This window comes from Mus caroli, unplaced genomic scaffold (genome assembly GCF_978045245.1).
Source record: "Mus caroli unplaced genomic scaffold, Mus_caroli_1 scaffold_18, whole genome shotgun sequence".
Taxonomy (NCBI): domain Eukaryota; kingdom Metazoa; phylum Chordata; class Mammalia; order Rodentia; family Muridae; genus Mus; species Mus caroli.
Genome location: NW_028227273.1, coordinates 74,297,411 through 74,314,872, shown reverse-complemented (window position 1 = coordinate 74,314,872; position 17,462 = coordinate 74,297,411). Strand labels below are relative to the sequence as shown.

Genomic DNA, 17,462 nt, shown 5'->3' with positions numbered 1-17,462 from the left:
CAAAAGATGAGCTGAGAGTTCTATATTTTCAGGTGAAACCTAATAAGAAATGACTGACTTCCAGGCATCTAGGATGAGGGTCTTAAATCCCAATTCCATAGTGACACACTTCTTTCAACAAGGCCTCATTTCAAAAGAGTGCTACTCTCTGGGCCAACCATATTCAAACACCCATACCAACATAATGCATTTTATAAGTTTTGCTACATCTATTTTATGTTAATCATAGTATTTATGAAAATGTTAAAAAGTTGCAGAGCAGAGTATCTTTCATAAATCTCTCACATTTACTAAGAAGATTCTATGTGAAAATATATGCTTGCTTCAAGTGTTATGAAAACATATTATTGGGTGATTTTGAGAGCTATCAAATATAATAGTGTCTATTCCACAAACAACAGCAGAGAATGAACAGAATTTGAAAACACAATGATTTTTTTTGTTTTTGTTTTTGTTTTTGTTTTTGTTTTTGTTTTGTTTGTTTATTTGTTTTCGAGGCAGGGTTTCTCTGTATACTCCTGGCTGTCCTGGAACTCACTCTGTAGACTAGGCTGGCCTCGAACTCAGAAATTAACCTGCCTCTGCCTTTCAAGTGCTAGGGTTAAAGGCGTGCACCACCATCACCCGGCTAAGCCATAGGATTCTTAATAAAGGAATCAATACAATGAATTTTAAGGAGAAAAGTGTATTTAGGATTCGCATATAAGAAAATATTATCTGAAATATTTTGCAAATAATATTTCCTCTAATTTAGAATTCCCATGTTTAAGTTAAAGAGGATCTGTGAATTATGCTTACTATCAGGGCCACTGCAGATTGTTGCAATGTAATTTAGTATTGTAAATTATTTTCAAAAGAGTTACAGAGTTGTCAGTAAAGGCAGAGAAATATTGTATGTACAGAGAACAAAGGCATTTAGACAGTAAAATTTAAATCACAACCATGAATTTTTTAAGGAATTTACTGGAAGTTGAATGGTACCTGAAAAGATACAATATTTTTCTTTGAAAAGGTAGTGCTTGAAAATCTGAATATTTTCCACCTGAAGCCATCCCCAGTTGTTCAGATACTGTCAATACTGAATGGACTGAGTGGTTATTAAAATTTAACAGATATAGAGAGCACAAGGAGTTGTGAGTAAAAACTGAGGGAAGGAAAGTTGTGTGATGGTACTATTTAAAGAGAGTTTGAATTAAATTCTATTATATGTCAACATAAATGAGGAAAAAATATGTAAGGAAAAGGTGCAATTTATAAATTTAGACTTATGCATAACAATGTTTAAATTACTTTGTCCATGAGACAACAAAGTACAGTGACTTCTGTGACAGTCACTGACCTTAGAAATATCTAATAAAAAAATGGAATCATCATAGACAGGACTCCTGATATCAAAATAACATATATTTCTGACCAGATGTAGACCAATGCTTGAAGTGTCCAGAGAGTCATTATGCAAATACAGAGAAAAACAACTGCTTCCAAAAATCTGTGAGCTTTCTGGCCTATGATGACCCCTTGGGGATGGCTCTAGCCAGTATAACTTTGTGCTTATCAGCAATTACTGTCTTTATTATTGGCATCTTTGTGAAACACAGAGACACTCCTATTGTCAAGGCAAATAATCGAGCTCTGAGTTATATGTTGCTCATCACACTCACCTTCTGTTTCTTATGTTCTTTGAACTTCATTGGTCAGCCAAACACAGTAACCTGCATCCTTCAGCAGACCACATTTGCAGTTGCCTTCACTATGGCTCTTGCCACTGTGTTGGCCAAAGCTATTACTGTGGTCCTTGCCTTTAAGGTCAGTTTTCCAGGGAAAATAGTAAGGTGGCTAATGTTATCAAGGGGTCCAAACTACATCATTCCTATCTGCACCCTGATCCAGCTTCTTATTTGTGGAATATGGATGACAACTTCTCCACCATTCATTGACCAAGATGCTCATTTTGAATATGGACACATCATCATTTTGTGCAATAAGGGCTCAGCTGTTGCCTTCCACTCTGTCCTGGGATACCTCTGCTTCTTGGCCCTTGGGAGTTATACCATGGCCTTCTTGTCTAGAAATTTGCCTGATACATTCAATGAATCCAAGTTTCTGTCATTCAGTATGCTGGTATTCTTCTGTGTCTGGGTCACCTTTCTTCCTGTCTACCACAGCACAAAAGGGAAGGTCATGGTGGCTTTGGAAGTATTCGCTATCTTGGCTTCCAGCACTTCACTCCTTGCCTTCATATTTGGTCCCAAGTGTTACATTATCTTATTGAGACCAGAAAAGAATGCATTTAGTCATATAAAGAAGAAGACATCTTCTAGAAGGAAGAATTTTCCTAATATATAGTTGAAAAAAAATTAACTTTTATGTTAACAACTTCATAAAAGGCATCATTCATATATCATTCTAAAATGTTATACAATTATAGAATGAATGCAATTTTATCAGGTTTTATTCCATTATCCATATATATTATAGTGTTATAATAAGAACACCATTTATTTTCCATGATTGAAGACCACATATCCTCTGGTGATTCAACTCCTCTGAGTCTAACACGTGATGGCACCATTCCTGGATCATGCCAAATATTTGTCTACTTTCTCGATAGAAACTCCTATTTTTCATTTATTGTTTCAATTTTATTAAACATCATGAGAATTCTTTAATTCTTTCTTCTGCCTGAAATAGCAAAACATTTAGATTGGAAAGTCCATTGAAATATAACTTCTTTCTTTCTTTCCTTTTTTTTTTTTGTTTTTTTTTTGGGGGGGGGTTGTTTGTTTGTTGGTTGGTTGGTTTGTTTGTTTGTTTGAGTCAGGGTTTCTCTGAGTAGTCCTGGCTGTCCTGGAACTCACTTTGTAGACCAGGCTGACCTCAAACTCAGAAATCTGCCTGGCTCTGCCTCCCAAATGGTGGGATTAAAGGCATGCACCACCACTGCCTAGCTGGAATATAGTGTTAATGTCTGTTAATTAATCATGATAAAAACTCAATTGTTATATAACTAGTGCTTAAATTTATTATTTATTTAATTTTCAATGTACCATATTTGAAAATGAATGACATGGTATATGTAAATTCTCATGGAATTTAATTAACATATAATGGTCTGTTTTAACATATTTGTTTATATTGAATCTACCACATCATAATTTAAATAAAAAATGTATAATGTTACAGCATTCTAGTGAATGGGATTATGTTTTGCATACTAACTTAGTGTGAAGGTTCATTTAGAAATATATTTTATTATCCAAAGTAAAATATTAATCAACCAAAGCAATCCAATTACAGCCCATATCCATAGTTTGACAAAATGTAGGACACATCCAGCTGTTTGAAAGATAGCTGATGGGCTCAGTGGGTAAGAGCACTGACTGCTCTTCTGAAGGTCCTGAGTTCAAATCCCAGCAACCACATGGGGGCTTACAACCACCTGTAATGACATCTGATGCCCTCTTCTGGTGTGTCTGAAGTCAGCTACAGTGTACTTACATATAATAATAAATAAATCTTTGAAAAAAAAAAAGAAAGATAGCTGACTAGCTTTACATGCATTTAAATTTAGGCATTTACACATATATTATGTAGTATTTACCTTTCTGGTGCATCATCTCATCTGAGAATTGCTGGTGCTACAATTTGTTCATGTTTTTTGTTTGTTTGTTTGTTTTGTTTTGTTTTGTTTTGTTTTTGCTTTTGTTTTTGTTTTTTCTTTAATATAAATGGTTCATGTGATTTTTCATCATTTAACTTTCTCTAACCTAATTTTCTGTAAATTGGTACACATTCAAACTCCAAAATCACTTATAGTCTTCTATTTTATTACTACCCATTCCTCCATGATTCATTATTATTTTGTAAAAATTATAGGCATTACACCTAAAATAATCTTTTTTTCTGTCCCCATTGATATATGAAAGAAAAAAATACAAAATTGTTAGGATAATATCATATGACTTTTCACTTAGTCATAGCCCATTTTTCCTCTTATCACTATATCCTTGGCTGTAACTTTTAATATTTTCTTGGTAACTCTACTAATTGGCTGACAACTATCTGAACTAGAGGGTAACTGTATCTTTAATACAAATCTATAGAAGTCTACCCTATCACAGAAATGCCATGAGACTCAAAGGGAAACATACACCTCCCATGTTACTAAAACAACATTGGCACATCCATATCTAATGAGAGCAGTGAAGGTCAAAATGCCAGCACATCTGTTTGAAAATGATCTAATAAAGCAATTATGTAAATGGAGATATTGATCTCCATTTTAAGATCATTATCAAATTTTTTTTTAATTTTGTTCTGGATCTCCACATGTTGCAGGCTTGAGGGAGGCTTTTATTATTTGTAAAACTTGGGGACATTAGATTGATGGAAATTTTCTTAAAAATCATTTATTCCACCTTCCATATGTACTATCCTAAGCTTCCCCAGGAAATTCCTAAGTAGACTACCTATCCTGCATTTAAGAAGATATCCTTATTTGGGTCTACTTGGAGATCCCCTTGCATTGTAGAGGTTATGAAACAAATAAATAATTCATAGAACTCCCTAACGTAAAATTGTTTCAAGATATGCTTGTAAGATCTGCTTTTGGACTAACAAAAGAAGAAAATAATCAAAATAAAGTAAACTTTGAAAAAAAACAACAAAATTGAGAGGGCAAGAGAAGGGGGAACAAGATCAAACTACAAGCCTCCTCTTACAATGCACTCACACAATTACATGGCATATGAGATTGGGGGTTTCATCTCTGTTATGCCTCTCTATCAAAAAATATAGCAACAAAGTTAAAATGGCTGGCATTGTTAATCTCTTGTACAGAGCTTATACTGATAGAAAGAGAATTGTCTGAAAGTATAATAATAACAACAAAAAAAAATCAAAAAGGCCAAGAAATCAGGACTTGTATTTCTTGGAGGAGTTAGATTACTAAGGGCCACTGTGGTGCCTAATGATGAAAGAATAATATATTACCAATATTAGACCAATGAAGTTTTACCAAGATATAATATATAAAGATAGTATTGTGCCAAAAATGTAAAGCTAATGACAGCAGTATTGACCTGAAAATTTTCCAGGTCCTAAATGACAATTGGTACTTTGGCCATTAAAAGTTGATAATACACCTGTTGGGGCATGCAAGGTTCTCACCCCTGCTTGGAAATTTTATTTATATCTACAGTCCTTGAAACCTCAAAAGCTGCCAGCCTGTGAAAGGGCTGTCATGGCTTGGAAAAACATACCTCTAGATTATATGTTTAAAATTATTTATTAATTTACACCAAAACGATGACTTCCTGATGTTCTCCCTATATTGCTTCACCTCATTATCCCTTCCCTTTACATCTGAGTTATTGCTCAACCTGCCCCAAGCATTTACTTATCCTTGGGCACAAAATCTCTACAATTTTAGACTCCTCCTCTCTCACTGAGGCCACAAAGACAGTCCTCTGCTACATTTGTGTCTAAGGCCATGGAACAGGTGGTATAGGCTCCTATCTTCAAGCACAAATTTGTATCAGTAATTGTGTCAGGGATTTGGTGCCTGCTCATGGAATGGATTCCAAGTTGTGCCTTCACTGTTAAACCTTTCTTCACTCTGTGCCCAAATATTGTCACTTCCCAGGAATGAGTTGTCATGCCTTGCCAAAAATTGCCTTGGTATTATTAAATGTTAAGATATGTGTTTGTTGAGGAGAAACTATTGTAAAAGATAATTCTGTTCTATCATGGCTTATTAGTGATGACTAAACTTATGACTCCAGACATCATTATGAATGATAACTGTGTTCAATCATAGTTTTTAAATGATGATTATATTTATATACTTATGGACAATATAAAGTCAGAACACATGTGTTAGTGGAAAAATGATACAATATAGGTTTGTTTAAAAAAAAAAAGTCAGTTGCTGGGTGGAACTGCTCAGAGTACAAAGTGGGCCTGTCTGCAAGTGTAGCCTCTCCAAGCCTGAAGCAGGCTTGTGTAGACCTTGTTGCCACTGAGGTGGGGCCACCTGCGGTGTAGTTCTCTGACTTAGCTGGCTTCTTTTGAAGTGTCAACTGCCCTGCTCTTCTCTGAGACCCTGCTGAGACACCTTTGAGACAATTCATGTTGCTCTGCATCTTTGGGCTGCTGATAGGCCCCAAAGATGGACTGGCAGGGGGATGGGCCTTCCCACTTTTAAGCACAGTCTCTTAGTAAACTCGCAGGCTTTGATCAGAGCAATTTGTCTTGGCCTCATTATTTCTCTCGCCATCCAGTCTCTCTTTCAACCCCAGCCTGCCTTCCAGGAGTACCCGGTTCTTGTAGGCTGCTAGCAGCTTGCAACTACAGATTGGCACTTGAACCAGGGATCTGGAAACAGCGGGAAATACTGAGGGATCACTGTCTTATGTGTGGAGCTACACGAGAAGGGAAGAATAAGAAGATCAAATCGGGCAGAGTGAGCAACAGGTATTTATGCTAGCACTGGTTTTAAACTTCATTTTTTAAAGTGTTGCTGGAAGTGCTATAGGATACAGGGTACGTTGGAACAGTGCTGAGCAGGCGCTGATTCCACTTAGGGTTTGGCAGTGAAAAATGCGACTAGAAACGTCAAAACAGGCAGTTGTCCACAGTCATGGACTGCATTAGGTGAAAGGAATAGGGCTTAAAATAATAAAGCAAAATAAAATAGAGGAAAATGGATTTTGAAACTCTCCCAGAGATAGAAAAATGGGACTAGAAACGTCAAAACAAGCAGTTGTCCACAGTTAAGAACTGCATTAGGCGAGAGGAGTAAGGATTAAAATAATAAAATAAAATAAAATAAAATAAAATAAAATAAAATAAAATAAAATAAAATAAAATAAAATAAAGGAAAATGGATTTCAGAAATCTCCCAGGGAAACAAGGAAATCCGGAAACATCAGGCCTTATCTCTGGCCCCTACAGGAGAAGTTCACTACCCTCTTTGTATTGTCTATGCTTGGTACACCAATCCATCCACGTGACAATTCATGTATGCTTTTGTCTCGTTGTCTGAGTAACTGAATATTCTATGTTTCTTGTTGGAAAATAAAAATGGCTACAACTTTATCTGCTGATTCAGCAAAGCCCGGAAGTGGCCCACACTTTAGCCAAGAATCAAACACAGCAGGGAAGCCACTGCTGAAAAGGAGTCTGTAGCTTCTTAGTTCTAAGGCAAAAAAGCTGATAGTTGTTTTTTCCTAGAAAATTCTCTGCAATCATGATTATTGTGCTTAGCAAATGACAAAGTGCTTTTTTATCTTATAGCTAGAAAAGGTAAAATTCTTTGATTGGCCTAAATTTATAAGATTCTTGTATCCACTTAATTTGGTTTTTTACTGGTCTTAAAGGTATAATATGCTCTACATGTCTTCATCATAGAGTATTAGCTTATAAGTTATTGCGTATGATTAAAAGGGTGTAACATTGGTAGCAAGACAGCTTTAAATTATTAACTCAGGGTTGGAGTCTTTCAAACATGTGGCATAAAGCAGGCCAAAAATCTAGGCGTCTAAGGGATACTTCTAGTTGACATAATATTTTATGTGATTCTTATCCTAGAAAGTAGACTTAGAGATAAGATTTATAACAATGTCTCTTTAATGAAGCATTAAAATTTGCACTGTCGTGCATTCATTGGTATAAATTGGCAGCCAAGCTTTGTAACATGATAGTGATGTTTCTAATATTGATTTTAAAGATGATAAATTGTTTTAAAATGGATTTTGCTTTCCCAAAGTTGTAGTTATAGTCTAATATGGCAAAAGAAACTTAAAAATTCTAAAATCTGTCCTCACTGCAAGAGGAACAAAGCTCAGAAGAGCCTCAGGGAAGCTTGTGTGACTTTCTTTTGTTTTGCAAAAGGTGCCTAAGGAAGTTCTTGAAAGTTGCCTCTCCCTGCCTTCTGGGGAATCTTTTTAGCTATACTACCTTGTTGCAGATCTATCCAGATGTTGTTCTAAATAAAGTTCAAATTTAGAATTTATAAAAAGTCAATCAGACTATAGAACTTATAAAGGCATTACAATCTGGCTTGCCTACTTCATATAAAATTATTATAGACTTAAAAGTTTGGTTTTTTTCCTTTGCATCCTGATAATTGTAAAGGGTTTGCTTCTAATGAACTGGCGATCACTGGAAAATTTTGCCTCTAGGTATGGTTAATATAGCTTTACATTACGTAAGAAAAATTTTTATTGTCTCTGCTTCAATACATGAAGCTGAGAGTTTAAATCTTTCAGTGTATATTGTTTCCTAAGTGGAAAGTATTTTATTAGCTAATGCCTCTAAAGGAAAGTTTACTTCAAATTTTTCCTCTCACACAGTGAGCTTTAAAGTTCTGGGGAGTAGCTGCTGCTCCAGAAAAGATTCAGAAGCAATATCTTTTTAATATTTAGGGTTTTAGTTATACTCAAAAATTGTGGTACAGAAAAATCTAAGAATGAAAAATTTATTTGCTTCAAAATTTTATTTTCAAAAGCTTCCAGGAGATGTTAATTGGCTAAGATCTCACCTTAATGTCTTAAAGTAACTTAAACCTTTGTTGGATGTTATCTTGAGAGAAACAAATTAACTAGTAAAAAGAAAAAAAAAAGGCTTTCCAGAAAATAAAGGAAATTGTTATCAATATAAAATTGTTATCAATTATAATCAATGGTAATTAAATATTAGCTGCTTATTTTAGTTATGGTTATTAAATGTGCCCAGAGCAATTTTTTGGCAAGAGAAAACATTAATGTAAAATCATCTTTCTTCACCTCAAAGTAAAGTTTTAACATCCTATTATAAGGTTGCTGTGGTGCTAATAAAAAATTGTAAGGTAAATTCATATATTTTAGAAAAACTATAACAAAAAATTATATCTTAAAAACCTGACAAAGTGTCTGTTCCTTGTTCCAAACAGCAATTAAATTGGTTGTTGCAGAATATTGATATTTGGCCTATTGTATACCATCATTTTAAATAAAATTAATAATCACTATTCTAAAGATAAGGTGAATATTGTTTTTATGCATGCTTTTGTACCTTCTATAAATTCATACATGCATCCATCCCATTTACTGTGTTTATAAACAGCCCTTCTATGGGAGAAAAGTATATGTGAATTGGATCACATGCTTATTCTTTTGAGTCTCCTGCTTCAACACAGATAATTAAATTGTGTGCTGTAGATGGTGTTTTAAAATGTTGAATAATCAAGCTTTAATTTGTATATTAATAGTCAATATCATATCTCAGAGCTTACAATTGCTTAAAATTGTTCATCCCTCAGATACTATACATTATCAAATTTGCAATGGTTTATGCATATACAACTCATAAGAAAAAATGCTGTTCTTTTTAGAAGACTGTTTTGGACATTTAAGAATTTGTCCCAGATTTCCAGGACAAGACCTTAAGGTAATGCCATGCTAGATTTATATCTCAGGCAGATTACAGGCCTTACACAAAAACAATTGGCCATATAATGGCTTAAGATAATATTTTGGTATTTTTGGTATCAAACATGAAACATGTTTGGTATCAAACATGAAACATGAAACATGAAACATGAAAACTTATAACCCCATGGGACAAGGAATCTTTGAACGTGCTCATCACACTCTGAACAATTGGCTTTCAAAAACAAAACAGGGGCAGTTATACCCCCCAAAGTCACCAAAAACACATCTTGCTTTTCATCTTGTTCATTTTAAATTTTTTGCAAACTTATGTTAAAAGTCGGTCTGCAGTGGATCGCCACTGACATCCAGTTACTTCCAGTTGTTATGCCATGGTTAAATGGCGGGACCCAATAACTAATGTGTGGAATGGTCCAGACCCTATTTTAATCTGGAGAAGAGGTTCTGTCTGTGTTTTTTCACAAAAAGAAGACAAAGCACAATGCCTGCCTGAAAGAGTGGTTTGTCAAGTGGACACAGATCCTGAATCTTCTAGTAGGATTCTAACCTCGTTGATGGCTAAAAATCCTTTTTAGCCAAACAAAATTAATTTGGAGCACAGCCTCCACTCTCAGAGAATTTTCAGCATTTCTGCTAATTCTCAAAGCCAGCTCCTTCATACCAGGAGGCCAGAGTCTGAGCTTGATCGTTGCAAATTTGCAACTGAATAAAATAACTGGACTTCCCCAAAGAAGCTTTCATCCTGTTGTTTTTCAACTATCTCAACTTTGTTTTTCAAGCACGTCAGTTTCTCCTCACAGCCTGATTTCAGCAAGCTAGCAGCTTCGCCTCCAGCAAGTACAGGTGGCAGAAATTCATCAATATGAAGAAGCAAATTCAGTATATATTGTGGCTTTGGTCTAATTTGGGAATAAGGTGTGCCATGAGGGTAGGTCAGCCAATGACAGGCAACCAGATTTAGGAACTATATCAATCTAAGACAGAGGTATATGACAAGATGCCGTGGTTTGTTAATAATATACCACAGAGCCATGTTTGTGTAAAATAAACACAATCTACATATATACTCCTATGGATAAGAATGGTTCAGGAAGAACTGAGTCCCCAAGCCAGGTGTAGCTGCCAGCAACCATAACTCCCAGGTGGGTCTATGGAGCATAAATAAATTTTATGTCTCGGTCCAGCTATTTTTATTATATAATAAGGGGTAATTATAGCCTCCCCCAACCTGAAACAGGCTAGTGCAGACCTTGTCACCACTGAGGTGTGGCCACCTGCGGTGTAGCTTTCTGATTTGGCTGGCTTCTTTTGAAGTGTCAACTGCCCTGCTCTTCTCCGAGACCCTGCTGAGACACCTTTGAGACAATCCATGTTATGTGGCATCTTTGGGCTGGCGACAGGCACCAAGGATGGACTGGCGGGGAGTTGGGAGTGGGGATGGGCCTTCCCCCTTTTAAGCACAGTCTATTAGCAGGCTTTGATCAGAGCAATTTGTCTTGACCTCATTACTTCTCTCACCATCTAGTCTCTTTCAGCCCCAGCCTGCCTTCCAGGAGTACCCGGTTCTTTTAGGCTGCAAGTGGCTTGCAACTACCTGCCAGTATAACAGAGTATCATTTATAGCTTCATCCATAGGACAGATATCAATTTGGGCTGGTTATTGGATGGTCATTCCCTTAACCTCTGGTCCATCCCCCATGCCTGCATTTCTTGTAGAAAGGATATAGTTTCATTTGAATGTATTTGGATTCCTAGCTGAGATCAGAAGGTGGCTCTTTCAGGTTCCATATCTGCAATAGAGTGAGTCACATCATCGACCTGATACTGAAATGTTCTTCCCCTTTCTCATATTCTCTCTGTTGCACTCTGAAGATTTTCCCCCAGCAGATGACTCACACAGATACAGTCACCTACAGGCAAGCAGTGGAATCTTATGGAAGAATAGGAGGGAGGATTGCAGGGCCCAAGTGTATAGGAACTCCACAGGAAGACCAATAGGGTCAAATAACCTGGACCCATAGGTTTCTCAGAGAATGACCCATCAAGCAAATAACATACAAGGGTTTAACATAGGCCTCCCCACATATGTGTAGCAAATGTGCAGCTTGGTGTTCATGTGTTTCAGGAAAATCTGGAACAAAATCTGTTGCATATATGTGGGATAAATTCTTGTTGGTGTGCCTTTTCTGGCCTCACAGAGACTGGAAGTGCTATGGTTAGAGTATAACCAGTGTGCCCAAACCTTTGGAGAGGAGAATTGAAGGGTGAGTGTGAGAGGGATTGTAGGAGAGGGTAACTGATAGGGGGCAGTAAGCAGTATCTAAAGTGAATAATTAAAAATTTTAACAAGATAAATAAAAAGAATTACAAAACAAAACAAAACAGGTACTGATCTCTACCTACAGAGTTTCATACAACTAAATTAAAAAGGAACTCTGATTGTCAGGGAGTCAAGGTTCAAAGATCCTCCTGAATTATGTCTAACTCACTTATTTCTTTCATCCTTGTTACCTTTTCTCTGCTACCCACTGTCAGCTACTGGTGCTTGCCCCAAGCACAGCATTGTCTCTAAGCATTCTAAATAGTAATGTTCATATTCACACATAAAGGAATGTCTCTTTGCAACAGATCCAGATCATTAAAGAAAACCACAACCACTAAAAACACAGAATTGGGAGGATAAAAGTAATACTGATATATTTGCTAACTAACTAACTAACAAAGGATCATGGTTAAATGGTAAAAAGTAGGCAGAGAACTTTTAAGAGCCATGAAACCAGAAAATTTGGTAAGAATTTGTATCTCTGAACAGGAAGCAGCTACCTGTAGAATTATATAAAATATCACCAACATAACTGTCTATATATGACCTGAACCAGATCAGCAATATATACATGCTGTTGTCAACATAGACAGCTCATGAGACAATAATGCATAAAGAGATACAGACCAGGACTTTGTAAGCAGTCATTTTAGGATATTAAGTCAAAATTGAAGAAAAGACATTCTGGTAAAAAGTGAATGAAAATAGGCAGTGGTAAAGATTATAGTTTATTAAACCACATATGGGCCTGTCATTTGAGTCTATGTTAAATACTTTCTCTTGTGCATGTTTAGAATGCTATATTTAATTTCATTTTGACTTAGTTACTCATGGATCATTGTTGAGAAACTGAACATATAAAAAGATTTTACTGTGGACTTGAGTCAAGTGGCTTCTCTTTCCCTGTTTTAAGATTTTATTTTGATTTAACTATCTCTGACTTTTACCTTTTTAAGTTTTAATGACTGGGGATTTTTAACATTTCTTTAAGTGTTTTTTTTTGTTTTTGTTTTTGTTTTTGTTTTTTTGTCCTTTTAGATTCCTCTGTCGATTATTGCTCTGTAGTGCTGCTTTACATCAGAGATGTTAAATTTTCACAGATTTCTTTTCTTTTTCAAGATTGTTTTCATTACTTGTTGTTTTTTGTTTTTTGTTTTTTTCAAAAGAAGTAGACAAAATGAATTGGAATCTACAACTCATGTGGATGAGGACATAGAGGGCCTCTCCAAGAAGAGACAGAGTCCTGGAATATAAGAGGCACCTAGAAATCAATAGTGATGTCCTTAAATGTGATTCACAGCATTGGGTCTATGGATTGAATGTACAACCTCATGTTGCTAGACAGGAAAACCAATAGTGTTATAGGGATACTAATGCACTCACCTAATTTTCAATCTAAAATTTATCCTGTCCGCAAGATATGCAGGAGAATGATTGGAATAGATCCTATGGGAATGGCCAAACTTTAACCAGCCCAAATTGAGACACATCCCCAGGGAAAGGACATATCCCTCCCACAATTAATTATGTTGTATTTTTCTTATTGACATGAGTCTAGAATAGCAGTCCTCTGAGAGGCTTAAACAACAACTGACTCAGACAGGGGCAGTCATTCACATTCAAAACATTGATGGAGCTATGGAAGAACAGGAAGAAGGTTTCCAACATCTAATGGGAAAAGAAATCAACAAGAAGGCAAACAGAGTCATCTAACTTATACCCTTGTGGATCTCAGAGACTGAATCACAAACTAAAGAATATTCATGGGCTGGAACTAGGCCTTTCTGGACATGTGTAGCAGATGTACAGCTTGGTCTCCATGTGTGTCCTGAACAACTGAAGTGGGGGCTATCCATAAAGCTATTAGCTGTCAGTGGAATATGTTCTACAAGTTGGAAGGCCTTGTATATTGTCAGTGGGAAAAGGTGCACCCAGCCTCACACAGACTTTATATGCCAGGATGGGTGAATACACAGGAGGTCCCCCACCCATTTAGAGGAGAATAGTAGGGAGTGTAGGGGGAAGGATTGCTGAGGGGGAAATAATAACAATAATAAATTTTAAAAGTATCTTATTTTCTTCATTGTTTCTTTTATTGTTTATTTGTCACTCTTCTTTCTCTCTATATAAGTGTTTATATGTATATATCAATATATGTATGTATGCTTATTTGTGTGTCTGTATGTATATATGTATGCATGTGTGTATGTTTGTATGTATATGTAATTTATCTACTCTCTACCTATATATTTGTGTACTGCATCTCTCACCCTAAGTGTCTAATAGATCATATTACATGTCTCTTCCTCATTCTCTACTTATCTCTGACTCTTTGTCTTTGATTTGTTTCTTTCTGACATTTTTCTGTCTATCATCCATCCCTTCCTCTCTATTTTCTTATATCCAAATATATATATATATATATATATATATATATATATATCACAGATTCTGAGGACACAAAAACTAATTTTTAAATTAAAATATTGTTTGAAATTAGACTCACACATAGTAGGAAACATTAAAAATTCATAATATCGTCAATAATTATTTTTAGATAAAAATATCTGATCAACCTATCAGTTCATATTTGAGTTGTCCAGCATTTTCATAAATATTCTATTTTGATGTTACTTATGTCTCTCTTAGTAGTGATAAGTGAACTTATATAAAGCACTTAAAGGGACGGTATTATTTTGTTTAATTGTTTTAGATAGATTTCAGTCTATCAAGGCAGAGAAATAGTAATGGAAGGATCAGAGTAAAGAGAATATTTTCAACTCCTAACATCATAGAGAATGAGCAGATAAGTTGGCTATAAGCAAAATATGCAAAACTGTCAATGCTTTTGGGAGTCTCATCCCCAAAGCAAAAGTTTCATACTACTCAAAATTGTGCCTGTGGACACCAGGGAATTTCTAATTACACAAGTTTCAGTGAGACACCCTGTCTCAAAATTCACATGAACTTCTACTATTTCCACAATTTAGAAAGAAATCAAAAACATACCTTGGAGCCAATACTGTCTGTTCAACAATCAAAAATAAATCTATTCATCTGCCCACAGAATGATATTACTGGTGTATCTTTCAACCAGTGCATAGATAAATTCACATCAGAATAGAGATATTCACTCCATGTCTGAATCATTGAAATTTCCATGAGAAAACATGAAATGTACTTGAACTTTCAGATACAAACTTTCTGAAAAGATAAGTAGTAAGTAGTGAATGATCTTCGAAACACCAACAAATGAGACTTCATGAAATTAATTTACCCACAGCAAAGGAAACAGTTTCCATAGTTACTAAACAGCCTATGGAATGAGAAAAAATGAACTCAAAGTCTATGTCACATTGTGTTTTCTATCTAGAATGTATAATAAAATGTCCAAGCCAAATACCTCTGACAATAACTTGCTAATAAATACGTATTGTATTTTAATGTAAAGACTTATCCAAAATGAAGAAACATTAAGGTCAATAATTATTTCTTTGCAATACATTCACCATCATCAACTATCAGAGAAAACTAAATCAATACTAAGTTAATAGTTCATTTATCAAAGTAGAAATGGCTACTTCAAAGAAAGTAATGAGAACACATTGAGAGTAGACTGTTGGGATATCAGAATATTTATCCAGTTCTAATATACTTAATGACTACAAAGATACTGCCATGGTTTGTATATTCTTGGACCAGGGAGTGGCACAACTTGGAAGTGTGGCCTTGTTGGAATAGGTGTGACCTGGTTGGAGTAGGTGTGTCACTGTGGGTGTGGGCTTAAGACCCTCAACCTAGTTGCCTGGAAGTCAGTCTTCCACTAGCGACCTTTGGATGAACACATAGAACTCTCAGCTCTGCCTGCTCCATGCCTTCCTGGATACTGTCATGCTCCTGCCTTAATGATAATGGACTGAACCTCTGAACCTGTAAGCCAAGCCCAATTAAATGTTGTTTTCTATAAGACTTTCCTTGGTCATGGTGTCTGTTCACAGCAGTAAAATCCTAAGACCTATTTCGGTACCAGGGACTGGGGTATTGCTGTCATAGGTGTGACCATGCTTTTCTTTGAAGGAATGTGGATTTTGGGACTTTGGATTTGTAATGCAGTGGAAATCTTTAAATGGGGTGTAATAGGTCATCCTAGTAGGAATATTGAAGACTTTGTTGCTGGGAGTAATTTGAACTGTGTTGACTTGGCCCAAGAGATTTCAAAGGAGAAGAATTTCGGAATGTGTCATAAAGACTGCTTTTGTGGTATTATGGTAAAGAATTTTGCTACTTTTTAACCCTTGTCTGAAAAGTCGGCTAAGGTGAAGAGACTCAGATTAATTGCATTGAAAAAGGAAATTTCAAAAAAGCCCAGGTAGTACTGGTTTTGAAGGCATGAAGGGGTCATGAAGAACAGCTGAGGCTTGGCACAGTGAGAGGTCATGGAAGGCCATTGGAGAAGGTGTAGCCTCAGCTGTAGTTGATGGCCCAGGACTGAAGGGGTCATGCAAAGGATTTGAGGCTTGGTACCATGAAGAGAGCATATGAGAGGCTATTGGTGAAGCCTAGTTGGAGTGGAACACCCCAGTGTATTGGAGATGTCAGTACCATGGGATGATCATCAAGAACAGCAGCTGTAATGGAGTGGATCAACCTGAGCTTAGAGTGCTACAGAGGAAAGATGTGGAGAAGTGATGCCAGCCCTTAGGAGGAGCACAAAAGATTAAGTGGAATCCCAGATACTGAAACAAGAAGCTGTAACATTGAAATTGCCTTGGAGACAATTGATGCTGGCTTGGTGGAGCTAAGAAATTAGCAGTGATTATATGCCCCAATATGGGGGAATGCCAGGGCCAAAAGAATGGGAATGGGTGGGTAGGGAAGTGGGGGGCGGTATGGGGGACTTTTGGGATAGCATTGGAAATGTAATTGAGGAAAATATGTAATAAAAATATTAAAAATTAAATAAATAAATAAATAAATAAATAAATAAATTCAGAGAACACTTAAAAAAAAAAAAGAAGAAGAAGAAGAGACCAGCATCACTGAGGTGAAAACATCTGGGAAATGTTTTCAGGGAGCACAAAGAAGCTGTGTTCCAGAGATACCCAAGGTTGTATCTTTTTCTTCAGATGGACTTGGTAATGTGTAAGAGTCACCCTTGTGGTACTTGGAGTGGGATAAGGAGGGCTAATAGATCCAGAATGCCATGGGGAAATTGGATTACCTCTCCACAATGGAAGTAAGCAAGATTATGTCTGGAGTGCAGGAGATCCCTTAGAGTGTCTCTTAGTACTACCATGTCCTGTGATTATACTTAATGGGAAACTACAACAGTCTAAATTTAGCCCTCCATTAGATACTAGAAGGACAATTTCAAACTAAGGAGGTTAACTACAATCAAGAAAACATGGAAAATAAAAAATTTCACATGAGTAAAGCCAAATGAAGGGACATGCACACACACACACACACACACACACACACACACACAGAGCCAGACAAACACACAACACCACCCCCAACATCAACAACAATAATATAATAAGAATTAACTATTAGTGTTCATTTATACAACTCAACTCAACATAGTCTCAACTATCAACTTATGAACACAAGTTAAAAGTATTAACAAGAATACTAGATCAAGCTTTCTGCTGAATGCAAGAAACAAACCTCAAAATTAATGATAGACAGTACCTCAGAATATAGTT

At 36.1% G+C, this 17,462-nt stretch overlaps 1 protein-coding gene across 1 annotated transcript in view; it reads left to right on the top strand.

The window, feature by feature from the left end:
• The window catches only part of LOC110288954 (vomeronasal type-2 receptor 116-like), a 41,188-nt gene extending 38,013 nt beyond the window's left edge, over positions 1–3,175 (top strand). Inside the window, exon 6 of the mRNA XM_021155180.2 lies at positions 1,418–3,175. Within this exon, the coding sequence (XP_021010839.2) occupies positions 1,418–2,346 (929 nt within the window). The 3' untranslated portion in view covers positions 2,347–3,175. The remainder of the gene's footprint in view (positions 1–1,417) is intronic.
• Positions 3,176–17,462: the final 14,287 nt, after the last annotated feature.